Here is a 13,441-nt window from a genome sequence, read left to right as displayed (position 1 = left end):
ATCTTGTAATTATGATAGCTTTGAGTAATGATATCTGATAATAAACAATTAATGATGATTTAGCAACCCCACCCCTAAAGAATAGTAGGTGCAAATGGAATATTGATTGATGACTGATAAAATTTAATTAAACTACCTAGAAATTAAAGATGAAACAAATAACATTTTTATTTTCGATTTTATGAAACATTTATACAGAAAAATCATACTGCAATTGCATCTAACTTACAAGTTTTTGTTCAAACACAGATTTCTGAAAAATGTGCTGTATCATTTCATGTATCAAGCTTCTTCACATATTTACTACATAAAGAAAAATGTTAACATCACTAAATCTTTGCATGTCATCTCTTGCAATTACAATGAGTTTATTAGTACATGACTAGTACCTGGTCCTTATCTGGAACCTGCTAGTTTTTGTAAAAATAAAAAACTCAGAATACAAATCCTCCCAAACTGCAAAGCACTCCACTGTTGTGATCCAGGCCTCACTGAAGACTCTGGTTAAACCTTATTCAGCGCTACTGCACTTCTTCTCTTTGAGAACTGCCTCCTGTCTGAAATCATCTGAGAAGAGGCCCAGTCCTCTTTAACAATGAACTCACAGGTTTCTTGACACCATAATGACTATGACAGCAGCCGGCTATACTCAGAGAGTGCAGATGACTTCTTAACTCCATCCCAAATTCTAGCTGCATAGTGAAACCTGTAAAAACACATGCAGCCATCCTTTATCTTGATATGAAGTCAAATGTACAAGCATGAATGGAAATATTATTGTTTGATATTTTCTTCATTGAAATATTTCATTCAAAATGATGTATAAAATGTACATTTAAATATAGAATACAGTTCCAAAAGGAAGAACAGAAGCATTACCAGTTTTTCTCAGTGAGGATTGTGTGTGAGAGCTGACTGCGGGACATAGACAGGATCTGACTGCGGAATTTAGAGACCAGAGAAGAAAAGCTTGGGTGACCTCTGTAACCAGGCAGCAGAGAGAAAAGAGGGGGGCCTGAACCTGGTGCACAAAATATACAGACCAAATGCAACTGAAGTTCATCAAGGACAGTGGAGAATCATGGAAAAGCATGCTATAAATGAAAATATTTATCCATTATAGTGTTCATGAGAAAGATATAGAAAACTGTTCTGTCATTTTAAAGGCCAACTTGCATGAGATTTCTGACAATACGCACTATGTAAAGTAAACCGACTAGTGTAGTGTAGCGTATACGAGCTATATAAAGTACATTTTCCTAGTAGCATTTGCACAGCCAGTAGGAATTCTTAAGTGACGTTAACCGCCAGACCGTGACATCATATAAGCGTGGCATTCAACAACGCCAACAACTCCGTAGCGGCTGAGAAGTGCCTGGACTTCAGCGTCGGCCCATCTATCGCTGTTTTCCATGTTCGTGGGGTTAGTTTGTGGAGTAAGTACAGTATGTTTACACAACTTTTTAAAAATGGCGGGTACGGTTGTCTTGTATGGCATGTGTTCAGCTATCTTATTGTGCTGGGTTAGACCCTACCCTGAAGAAGGAGCTAATTTAGTCCCCCCAAAAGGAGTTTCTTTTACTAAAATTATTCCCAGTTCCTGCATGCCAAAAAAAAAGTGTGTACTTCCGCTAATAGTTATTAGTAACTATGAAAAACGTTTATCGAGTGTGAAAGTTTTATAAGTTATAAAACATCTAATTTATTATTTTCTGTAATATAGTTTTTTTTTAATAAAATTTTTATATTTATTATAAACATTATCAAAAACAAAAGCAATGAACAGCAGTATTTAGCACTCAAATTTTATTTCACTAAAAAGACAAAAAAAACAAAATTACAGGAAATGCATCTTGACTTCCGGGAACACTTTTGGTTATGAGACATTAAAAAGGTTTCTTTGGGCTTGTTCCTTGAAATGATGCAACACTTCTGATATTTAGCTTAACATTTAGCTAAACAACAAATCTTTTCTGACCTGCTCTTGTCAAAGCATCTTCCCCATCATTCTCCATCATAGGTAAGAGGAAAAGATTGACTTCTGCCTCCAAGTAATCTCGACTCAGTCCAGGGAATATGTTACAATCCAGCATGGATAATGTGCCTTCAACAGGAAGCAAAAAAAAAAAAGGTCAATCAGCCAAACAACAAATTACCAATCACATGGTGTTAATGAATGTGTTTACCGTCACATAAAGGGAACTGACCTTTATATTTTAAGTGGGAATGGGCCATAAGCTTGTCAACTGCCATATGCATCTTCTTCAGGTTTCTTGGACAGAACTCCTCCCTCCTCGCTTTGTTCTGCAAGAAAACTATGAAAATAGAAAGAAAAGACATGCGTTAACCCCTCATACACAACTAAATCTGTGAGCGTTTGCCAGCAGCTTCACATATTAAGAATGTTAAAGTAAAATTTATTATAGCCCATATTACAGAACACTTATAGTTTAGTTACCTATGTGGGGGTAATACTCAGAGCCATCATCTGCCCCTGAGGAGCCGGTGCTGTCATGACTGGCAGATGGAGTCGAGGGTTTCAGCATCTCAGCAGTCTGCAGAAACCTGGTTACGGACACGGCTGCTAGTTTTATGCAACATAGAGTCTCCAGAGTGATGAAGCCAATATATAGGCCTAATGTATGGGGATGAATAGGAGGCCATGATGACAGCCAGAGGGCAAATTTGGCCGGGGTTACACCCCTATTCTTTGTGTGCGTGTTTGTGTGTGTGTGTGTGTGTATATATATATATATATATATATATATATATATATATATATATATATTGTATGCATGTATGTGTGTGTGTGTGTGTGTGTGTGTGTACATGTGTATATGCATACTACTGTTCTAGAATTTAGTATTTAAAGTATTAAAAATGTAATACTTTTTTCAACTAGGACACATTAAATGGACCAAAAGTGACAGTAAAGAAATGTATAGTTACAATTTCTATTTCTAATAAATGCTGTATTTTGAAGTTTCTATTAATCAAAGAATCGTTAAAAATGTACATTTAAAGATATATTAAAATATAAGTTATTTTAAATAGTAATAATTCAAAATAGTGTATTTTTGACAAATTAAATGCCTTGAGAGACAAAAAATTTTTTTTGAACGGTAGTGTATATACAGTACATATAGTAATTAAACTAATTGTTCAAATTTTGTTAAATCATTTCCATGTCATTTTAATTGAAGCACACGTGCAATGAAGTTTTAAGCATACCTATATAAGTTGATATCAGTGAACCAGTCCTGAATCACAATCACAACATGACATACGGTAAAGAGGAAGGCAGTGATCTGCAGAGACTAAACCAAACAGTTGGAAATGGAGAAAAAGAAAGAATTTCAGTTTACTTAATTATTTTTTTAAGTACTATTTGCATATTGCAACATGGTACATGACATAATCCATAGAATACTATTTGTAAAAGTCTGACATAGCTAATACTATTAAAACATGTCATACTGTAGTAATTAATAATATATATTTTTATATTATTTTACAAAATTATTTGTAAAATGGTACATGACATATAGTGTTCTTCATAAACTCACCTGCATCTCCACATACGTGTGTGGGAGGTTGTATTCGGGCGGAAGCTTGCGGTCATTGTTAATGAGATGGTCCAAAATAGAAGGGCTCAAAATTGGCTGAAGATGACAAAAAGCATTATTTGATCAAGTAGCTGCCTACATTCTGAAAACAGCACTGTTCTGTGTGACTCTACAGTCTGACCTGTGTGTCCAGAAAGATGACCCTCTCCTGAGTGATGTAGAAATCGATTCCACTGCTCTGGTTCCCAGCTCTCTCCTTGATCTCCTGCGTCTGAGCTCTGAATACATACGCCCTGTTTAACAGAGAATCAATGGGTGAAACCCAATAACAATGAAGTGGAATACATGGCAAATAAATTGGTAAGAAATACAGAATCATGATGTTGATGAAGGACTAACCTCTGGTCCTCCTCAGGGCTGTTTGCAGACAGGAGAGACATGATTGTGGACTTGCCAGTGCCTTGTAGCCCAATAACTCCAACTACTAACATATCCGTCTGATCTCGCAGATACTGAGATACACAGTAAACACACATTCAGCTTACATTCAACCAACTATTAGGCACATACATATTTCACAAGATACAAAACACAACATTATTCATTTATTAACAGAATTAACATGCCCTTGCCTCCATAGCGCTGTCACACCAATTCATTTGGTCATCCACCAGCTTAATGCTATGCTTCATCTTCTCAGGGGGGAGGAGCTTAGTCTGGCCAATCACAGCTGAAAATTACATGGTGAAAGATGATGATTAGTTTATCACAGAGAAAAAAAATCAAAAACTAAAACAGACACATAATAACAGTTTAAAGCTTACATGTGTAAATATCTGCGTTGAAACCACCACTGTTATTATAAAGATGAGTTCAAGTCCCAATGAAATCAAAAACGACAACTCTTAGTTTTTATATGGAATACTGGAGTATTTACTATGATTTATCTGATCTCATTTGAGTAACAGGTTGTCCCACTCTTGTGGCAAAAAAATTCCATAATAAATAAGAAGTCACCCAAAGCTATAAATCTACTGGAACAGTGTTTTTCTTATATTTTCGAGACTAATGCACAGGCCTATTGATTTAGATGCCTTGGTGGCGGGTCTAGGAATTGTAGACTCTAATACAGCTAAAAAATGTGCAGAACATAGTACGTTTCAATGGGTGAAACCGATTGAATATTATTATTAAACTGTAAACAGAAAGCTGCACATACACACTTAAATCTGATTAGGGGGATGCAATGAAGCATTTGCAGCTAGAGAAAATTTGATTCTCTTTGAAAAAGAAAGAAGTTTATTTTCTTCACGGATGAACACGACACATACAGGTCCTTCTCAAAAAATTAGCATATTGTGATAAAGTTCATTATTTTCCGTAATGTAATGATAAAAATTAAACTTTCATATATTTTAGATTCATTGCACACCAACAGAAATATTTCAGGTCTTTTATTGTTTTAATACTGATGATTTTGGCATACAGCTCATGAAAACCCAAAATTCCTGTCTCAAAAAATTAGCATATGATGAAAAGGGTCTCTAAACAAGCTATTAACCTAATCATCTGAATCAACTAATTAACTCTAAACACCTGCAAAAGATTCCTGAGGCTATTAAAAACTCCCAGCCTGTTTCATTACTCAAAACCGCAATCATGGGTAAGACTGCCGACCTGACTGCTGTCCAGAAGGCCATCATTGACACCCTCAAGCAAGAGGGTAAGACACAGAAAGAAATTTCTGAACAAATAGGCTGTTCCCAGAGTGCTGTATCAAGGCACCTCAGTGGGAAGTCTGTGGGAAGGAAAAAGTGTGGCAAAAAACACTGCACAACGAGAAGAGGTGACCGGACCCTGAGGAAGATTGTGGAGAAGGACCGATTCCAGACCTTGGGGGACCTGCGGAAGCAGTGGACTGAGTCTGGAGTAGAAACATCCAGAGCCACCGTGCACAGGCGTGTGCAGGAAATGGGCTACAGGTGCCGCATTCCCCAGGTCAAGCCACTTTTGAACCAGAAACAGCGGCAGAAGCGCCTGACCTGGGCTACAGAGAAGCAGCACTGGACTGTTGCTCAGTTTTGCATGTCATTCGGAAATCAAGGTGCCAGAGTCTGGAGGAAGACTGGGGAGAAGGAAATGCCAAAATGCCTGAAGTCCAGTGTCAAGTACCTACATGGTCTGGGGTGCCATGTCAGCTGCTGGTGTTGGTCCACTGTGTTTTATCAAGGGCAGGGTCGATGCAGCTAGCTATCAGGAGATTTTGGAGCACTTCATGCTTCCATCTGCTGAAAAGCTTTATGGAGATGAAGATTTCATTTCTCAGCACGACCTGGCACCTGCTCACAGTGCCAAAACCACTGATAAATGGTTTACTGACCATGGTATTACTGTGCTCAATTGGCCCGCCAACTCTCCTGACCTGAACCCCATAGAGAATCTGTGGGATATTGTGAAGAGAAAGTTGTGAGACGCAAGACCCAACACTCTGGATGAGCTTAAGGCCGCTATCGAAGCATCCTGGGCCTCCATAACACCTCAGCAGTGCCACAGGCTGATTGCCTCCATGCCACGCCGCATTGAAGCAGTCATTTCTGCAAAAGGATTCCCGACCAAGTATTGACTATTGGGTGCATAACTGAACATAATTATTTGAAGGTTGACTTTTTTTTTGTATTAAAAACACTTCTTTTATTGGTCGGATGAAATATGCTAATTTTTTGAGACAGGAATTTTGGGTTTTCATGAGCTGTATGCCAAAATCATCAGTATTAAAACAATAAAAGACCTGAAATATTTCAGTTGGTGTGCAATGAATCTAAAATATATGAAAGTTTAATTTTTATCATTACATTATGGAAAATAATGAACTTTATCACAATATGCTAATTTTTTGAGAAGGACCTGTATTGCATAACCTGTATTATCTGATTTCAAATTTTAACCAACCAGAGATGGAGACTGATGTTCAAATGATTGAGCCTGCAATGTAAAATGCCTTCTGATAAATTTTGGAATAAGCAGGTCAAGCGTATGTAAATCCAGCCGTTTATCTTGAACAAGCTCTTGAAAGTGTATAATTGTAATATTGAACAACTTGAAAAATCTCAATGGAGGTCAAAAAGAGACACTGAAAGTTGATATTTATGGCACTTTAAAAAGGCAGGTCTACAATTGGTTTTTGTTATTGCTGGAAGTTGTGAGAGTTATTCTGTGGTTGATGTGTGAATGAGTATGTGTAGGTTTATATGTACTGTGTGGTTTTGCTATGTTTAACAAAAATCCAATTAATAAATTTTTAAAAAATTAGTCAATTTTGATTTCGTGGTAACTTTTAAGGCCCCGATATACTTCAAGCAAAATTGAAGAACGAACCGGTGTGACGTCAGTAAGAACAAAATCAGGCCAAACGTTTTTTTTTGTGTTCGTTTTGGTGTTTAAAAAAGCTTGCTAAAGTGAACTTTCCGGAAAAGTTCGCTCTGGCTGGTAAACACCTTCAAACTACCACTAGTCTGTGGGGATTATGTAATAGGTACGTGTGGCTCTGCAATCTATTATATAAAGTGGGATATAAATAAATAAACGTGACGTGACTTTACTGGAGTGCCGAAATGCAGAGCTTGTGCAAACATCACATCGCTATGATCAGATGCTTTCTTAACTACTGTTTTCTCATCACTGTCATTTTTGTTGTTTATTTTGTTTTTGAAAGGAAAGCGCGCAGCAAATATTAACAACACATTCATTTAAACGCACTCTCAGCATTGTGGGCGGCGTCGGGATGTTCACTAACATTATATCGCTGCTCACGTGTTTCAAATTTCTTTTTCCCCCAAAGTGAAGAACGAAAAACAACTTCGCCTAGAGTATATCGGGGCCTTAAGGATAGAAACGTGAGAAAATTACTGACGATCCACAGCTCCACCGGCAGCTGAGCCCATGCCTCTGTTCTGGATCTGATACACCGGTTGAGTTGGCCGTTGACCTTCCCTCTCCAGTTTGACAGTTCCTGCACCGGAGGCTGAAGGAGGCACATCAGGAGTGTTCCCAGGCTTCCCCCCTTCATCTCTGGTCTTAATGAGCATGATTGGCTTTTCCAAAGACGCGGCTCCACTCGCTGGAGCACTTGATTTGGACTGAAACTGAACCAAGACAATATTATACATCAGTAGTTCTTTATACAAAAGAAACCTAAGCAAGAATGTACTATTCACATATATTGTTTGCTTGTGTAGGATAAACATAAATTATATTTATACACTTATTCGCTCTCCAGGAGGTTTAGCAAGAATAATTGGGGTCTTCTGTAGAAGAGGTCCTGTAGCTTCCTCACTCCCATCCTGAGAGTACATGAAAAAAATATCATACAAATCAATATTTCAGCAAGTTTTTAAAAACGCAAAGAGAGCTAGGGGATCAATGGAAAAATATTAATAAATGTATAAAAATAAACAAATAATAAAAAATAAGATTAAAAAAGTAGTTTTTAATAAACAAACATTTAATTATTTAAATCAATATTAAAAACAGATTTAAGAATAGAACAAAAATAATATATATTTTAAAAAAATAATACATCTAAAAATACATTGTTTTTTCTACTCACTATAATAATCTACATTTTTTCACATTTATAATATTAATTATACATTTATAATATGTTTAACTCTTCATTCAAAAATCATGTTTTGGTAGACAGCTCCTGTTTTGGCAGAGAATCTCACCCTGCGGTCACGGGGAACATAGTCTCGATCCCGACTGGGGCCGGAGAGGTTTTGTCCAGGCGGTCCTGGGTCTCGGTCTCGCCGTCGCCTCCTCCTCCTACCTTGTCCGTACATACCGGGCTGACTGTGACCGGACTCAGACATGCTTGCTTGCTAGATAGATACTACTATTGAGTGCTGGACTTCTTACTATTATGACTATTCTTGCACAGCTTGGAAAGCAGTTTCTTAATGTTCAAAACGAGTATTTGCCATTCTAACTTTTACAGTGTTAATAAGGCAGGGCATTACATATCAAAACATATTAATAACTAATAGCTCACATGTTCGGACTGTCGACAGCCATTACTTACTAATGAATGACTAATGGATCATTTATATTTATTCTACAATATTGAAGTATTTAAAATGAAAATGTCTGTTGAAAACGACTGTTGTCGGTACGAACCTGAAAATAGGCCGATGAGGAAACGCAATGTCGGATTTTGGTTCCGATCATTTGGTTCATAAAATCGCATGGGCGGTAAAACTATGTAAAATAGGATTGTAGCCTATATCCTAATATAAATATTACATCGTTATATAAAATGTTACTTATTTATTTGTTTGTTTGTTTGCCCAGCAAAGGTCCCTTGGACTGTTAAGCATACAACACAATTAGGCTATTCATTTTTTAAATAATAAGTTTTTGACACATTCATGATTCAAACGTGCATTTTTAAGATTCAATGGCAGTTTTATTTTGTACAGAAATAAAGATTAAATGAAAACAAACCATATTGCGACAACAGAAAGAATTCAGATCAGTCACGCATGTCGTTGTGCTCACAAGCATCTTTACAAAAATTTGTTTTAAAAATGTCAGCGGCACGGAAAAATGCAAAAACAGGAAAAAACTAAACATGTAATTTGCATTCTTGTAAAAATGAATGATTGTAGGATAGAACAAGCCATCTGTGATATATCTATGAGTGTGACACATTTCATGTAGGCCTATTTATGAAATACATCTAATTTATTTTAAAATTTCCTCACTTCATATTAGGTGTCTTTGACTATACTAGTATTTAAATTAATCATTTGATACAATGCACTAATTGTGTAGGCCTTCATACGTGTTTTACACTTTACATATTTGAAAATCTACCTGCATGTAATTACAGCTGTAATTATTTTCTGTAATTACATCTATAATTACTCTGTTAACCCTTCCCTTACACCTTAACCCACCCTTAAACCTTACCATACCACCACACCTGTCCTAACCTTACCCGTATCTCACCTCAATAGCAGCAAAACATTTTTGCAAAATAAACAAGAACACAATAAGTACATTGTACCTAAAAACCATTATGTAAACACATTAAGATACCTCTATAAAGTATGATAAAAAAAAAAAAAATCTTTCTAGAAGTCTGAATTATCTATTAATGCAAGAATAAAATACATTTTAGACTTAGTTTTCATTTGTAAGTTATGAAATGCAGTGCACAAGTTGACGTTTTAAAGGGAAGGGGTGATGCATGCGTTATTGACTTATTATAAATGTTTTCTTCAGGGAAACAAGAAAGTGGATATTTTGCAGTATGTATCAGCGATTTGTCCATATAGTGAAAGTCATTGGGGCCCAAAACAACACTGGACTCACTTAATTTCATTTCATTTCATTATATCCCTTTCACAGAATATAAACACTTCACAATAAGGTTCAATTTGTTAACGTAATCCATAGGTTTCATGACAATCAAAAACACTTTTACATTGATCATTATTAATTTGTGAAAATAAATTTCACTAAAAACAAAAACATTCCAAGTGAAAAGGTTAATGTATTAAATGCTGTAAAAAAAAATTCATGACACCTATTGTATTAACTGATGTTAACAAGCTGAACTTTACAACTTTTCCTGTATGGCTGCTTTGAAACAATCTGTATTGTACAAAGCTCTATTTAAATAAAGGTGAATTGACAGGACTTTACTTTTCCAACATTTTTACTTATTTTTTACTTACTTTTACTTATTACTTTATTTTCCTCCTTGAGGTCAAGTTCTGACAGAGGATATTTTCTTTGCACTCGGCTAAACAAATTCTGAATGAAATCAGGCAGATTGTTTCAGTGCTTGCTTGTAATGATCCTTGCTGCAATGCAAATCAAGCCTGTGGAATTGCATATATAAGAACTCATCCCGGCAAGCTGACATCCTTCATTCAGTCCAACTATGGCACTGCACATCACCCTGCTTCTCGCCTGTGTTTTTTTCTCCAGAGGTAAAGCGTGCACAGTCTATTTTAAATGTGTACTCTAACTGCTCAACAATTTACAAACATATTCTACATGTTTGTTTATTTAAATAATATAGATACAAATTTACTGTATAAGATTGGTGCTTCCTTTTGTAAACAAATTCACACTGTATTATTTCAATGTATTATTTATCAAATTTTTCAGCACTGACACTGAGGTGTAATGGATGTACAGGCCTACCAGGAACGTGCACACAAAGTTTAATAACCTGTCCATCTCGTTGTGGCTCCATGACCACAAACGTATACGCAAGTAAGAATAAGATGATTTTGAAAAATGTGTAAGTTAGGGGTTTTTGTTACTGAAGGAGTTTTAATGTTGGTCTTTGTAGGTGGCAAAAAAATAGACAGTAGCATCATGAAGACCTGCGGAGATTCAAATGTGTGTTTTAATGGGAGCATGAATTCTGGACAAAGCAAAGTGACCCTCAACTCCCAATGCTGTAATGCAGATTTATGCAACTCTCAAAATGCACCAGGTTAGTGAGAGGTCTTTTTTTCTCTTGACATTATTTTATATTATCAGTAGTTTTTTATATATATATTAAATTATACTATTAATAATTCATATATAAGATGTTATACAAGAGGTTGAGGTCAATTTGATTTATTTCATCACTATTAATGTAACCTGTACAGACTTGCCACAGCAGTCTCTCAACGGGAAGCAATGTTTCACCTGCAACGGCACTGACTGCTCAAGACCGTTGGCTTGTGAGGGTGATGAGACTCAGTGCTTTATTACAACAGGTGAAGCAATTTTTTTATTAAATGTTTTAATGAATCTATGCATAGACAGAATACTGCAAATGATTTTGGAGTTTTTATTTAGGACGTTAAACTTTACACCAGCTCTTCTTTTTCTCACAGTTGACATCAGTGGCAAGAAGGTGACCATGAAAGGATGTTCAAGCAAGTTGTTCTGTGGGCTCAACGCAACACAATCACTGGGATTACCCGTTCAGGTCTATGGCTTCGGTGTTTACATGAAATGCTGTGAGGGAAACCTGTGTAACGCTGCTCACAGCTTGAGAGTTTATTTTGTGATGCTGGTACCTCTTCTCTCTCTATTTGTGTTCTGATACATGCTTTCAACAAACAACGATTTTCTTTGCAAAACATTTGTAATCTAATGAAATGACTTCAATACATTTTAACGTTTGGTCTGGTTTTAGGACCAGTTTCTTGTGTTTGAAAGTTGGCTGTCTGAATGAGCCTCTGGTGATTCACAACAAGCTTGAAGTTTTTTTTGTTTTGTTTTTTAAATCGACAGGAGGATATGGAGACCTCTGGTGGTGGAGGAAATTGTATAAGAAATGCTTATTTTAATTAATGATGTTTTATTTACTCTACAGACTGTTCAAAATGTTCTTGTTTTTCATGTGAGCATCTTTATGTATATACTTTGTAAACAGTTTCATATCATTCTACACTGTAAAAAAGAAAGAAAGTTGCAGCTGCATTACATTTTTAAGTACAATCAACTTGGATGTTTAAGTCATTTAAACTTAAATTACATTAAATTGACTTAAATGAGTTGAATCTATAACTTATAAAAAAGTTGAAAATTGCTTAACTTATTTTTATGAGTTAAAGCAATGTAAAATCATATGTTGTCATAACTTATTGATCATAATGGTTTACAGTGTAAAATTAGCAATAGCTAAAAGGCTTGTTGTTGTTAGGGGATACTACTTGACAACCTATAGTTTCTTACAAATTCTGGAACTGTATGGGGCAAAAATAAATTATTTTAAAAATTATTTTAAAGGGGTTGTATCATGACAAGCTACTGTTTTCCTTTAATGCTTGAAGAAGAAGAAAACAATACTTAAAAATGCTCCAGGACCTAAAACCGCTCCCACAGAAACACAACAGTGTAACCATTTCCATAAGAAAAAAATGTATAAATAATATCTGTAGAGAGACTAATATCTTATGGATTTGACTCAATGTTGGTCCTTTGTAGCAATGGACCAACAGTTAAATTACGGTATAACCATAAACTACTATGAAATTACTATTATTTGTATTATAAAGAAAGATTGAATTGCAGGCCTGCAACATAAAAGTAAAAGAGAAGATAAATATTTCATATTTTAATAGTTTTGGTTCAAAAACAGTATGATGAGGATTAATGATGTAGTGCCTTAATTATATAAAGAAAGAAAGAAAGAAAGAAAGAAAGAAAGAAAGAAAGAAAGAAAGAAAGAAAGAAAGAAAGAAAGAAAGAAAGAACGATGATGGATTATTTTGGATAAAGGGAATACAAAAGTTTGGGAAACACTGCTGTACATTTAAAAAAAAAAGTATGTAAAAAAAAAAAAATATATATATATATATATATATATATATATATATATATATATATATATGTAAAATACAAAGCAAACCTGTAGAGAATTGTGTTTGTGATGATTACTTTCCTTTCATGTTTTGTTTTATAGCAATAACAATTTAACAATAATCTACTTTTTTTTATCTACACAACACGCATTTCCCCCCTTGTAATTCAATCATTTTCTGTTAATACCTAATACAGTCATACAACACACAGGCCATACAATAGCGCAAGATGAGGTCACATCATGATCATATTCCCTCCTTTTCTCCCACTTCTTTCCTGTTTATCTCTACTGTTCTATACAATAAAAATGTAAAATAACATGAATTCTCCATCTCTCCCTCCCTCACACGCATATTATACATTCTCATAGTATCTATCAATAAACCAACAAGTTTCAAGTCTTCAGATTCACTGAAAAAACTAGAAAATTATAGTTGTGACACGTTGGCAACTTTTTTTGTGCCTTTCTTTTTTGTTAAGAGAACAGTATCAGTTTC

General features: G+C 35.3%; 2 protein-coding genes across 3 annotated transcripts; one reads left to right on the top strand and one right to left on the bottom strand.

Moving 5' to 3' along the window:
* Positions 1–143: 143 nt before the first annotated feature.
* On the bottom strand, positions 144–8,751 carry smg9 (SMG9 nonsense mediated mRNA decay factor). 2 transcript variants are annotated; one of them, XM_077212049.1, is made up of 13 exons: positions 8,291–8,751; positions 7,826–7,906; positions 7,477–7,708; positions 4,199–4,296; positions 3,966–4,078; positions 3,748–3,859; positions 3,567–3,662; positions 3,232–3,317; positions 2,459–2,565; positions 2,208–2,315; positions 1,979–2,104; positions 880–1,021; positions 144–706 (listed from the first exon to the last, which is right to left on the bottom strand). In XM_077212049.1, the coding sequence occupies exons 1-13, from the start codon at positions 8,432–8,434 to the stop codon at positions 628–630; spliced, it is 1,524 nt and encodes a 507-aa protein (XP_077068164.1). In that variant the 5' UTR covers positions 8,435–8,751; the 3' UTR covers positions 144–627. The 2 variants fall into 2 exon arrangements, with proteins under 2 accessions (XP_077068164.1, XP_077068172.1); XM_077212057.1 differs by having other exon boundaries at positions 7,477–7,702; positions 8,291–8,576.
* Positions 8,752–10,498: 1,747 nt separating this feature from the next.
* LOC143714033 (uncharacterized) lies at positions 10,499–12,360 on the top strand. Its single transcript, XM_077204940.1, has 5 exons — positions 10,499–10,561; positions 10,743–10,850; positions 10,930–11,076; positions 11,237–11,347; positions 11,468–12,360. Exons 1-5 carry the CDS (start codon positions 10,513–10,515, stop codon positions 11,677–11,679), a joined length of 627 nt encoding a protein of 208 aa, XP_077061055.1. The 5' UTR covers positions 10,499–10,512; the 3' UTR covers positions 11,680–12,360.
* The last annotated feature ends 1,081 nt before the right edge of the window (positions 12,361–13,441 follow it).

This window comes from Siphateles boraxobius, unplaced genomic scaffold (assembly GCF_051911475.1).
Source record: "Siphateles boraxobius isolate OS27281-9 unplaced genomic scaffold, OSU_SipBor_1 12, whole genome shotgun sequence".
In the NCBI taxonomy this organism is placed as follows: domain Eukaryota; kingdom Metazoa; phylum Chordata; class Actinopteri; order Cypriniformes; family Leuciscidae; genus Siphateles; species Siphateles boraxobius.
This window is presented reverse-complemented; position numbering and strand designations above follow the sequence as displayed.

Bases quoted from the DNA above. Each gene is read 5' to 3' on its own strand.
- smg9 (XM_077212049.1), bottom strand. From the start codon at position 8,434: ATGTCTGAGTCCGGTCACAGTCAGCCCGGTATGTACGGACAAGGTAGG. The intron at 4,079-4,198 runs GCAAGGGCATGT...TGTGTATCTCAG, and splicing joins GGTGTGACAGCGCTATGGAG to TATCTGCGAGATCAGACGGA. The intron at 2,105-2,207 runs GTCAGTTCCCTT...TTCCTGTTGAAG, and splicing joins TTCCCACTTAAAATATAAAG to GCACATTATCCATGCTGGAT.
- LOC143714033 (XM_077204940.1), top strand. From the start codon at position 10,513: ATGGCACTGCACATCACCCTGCTTCTCGCCTGTGTTTTTTTCTCCAGA. The intron at 10,851-10,929 runs GTAAGAATAAGA...TGGTCTTTGTAG, and splicing joins GACCACAAACGTATACGCAA to GTGGCAAAAAAATAGACAGT. The intron at 11,077-11,236 runs GTTAGTGAGAGG...TAACCTGTACAG, and splicing joins CAACTCTCAAAATGCACCAG to ACTTGCCACAGCAGTCTCTC.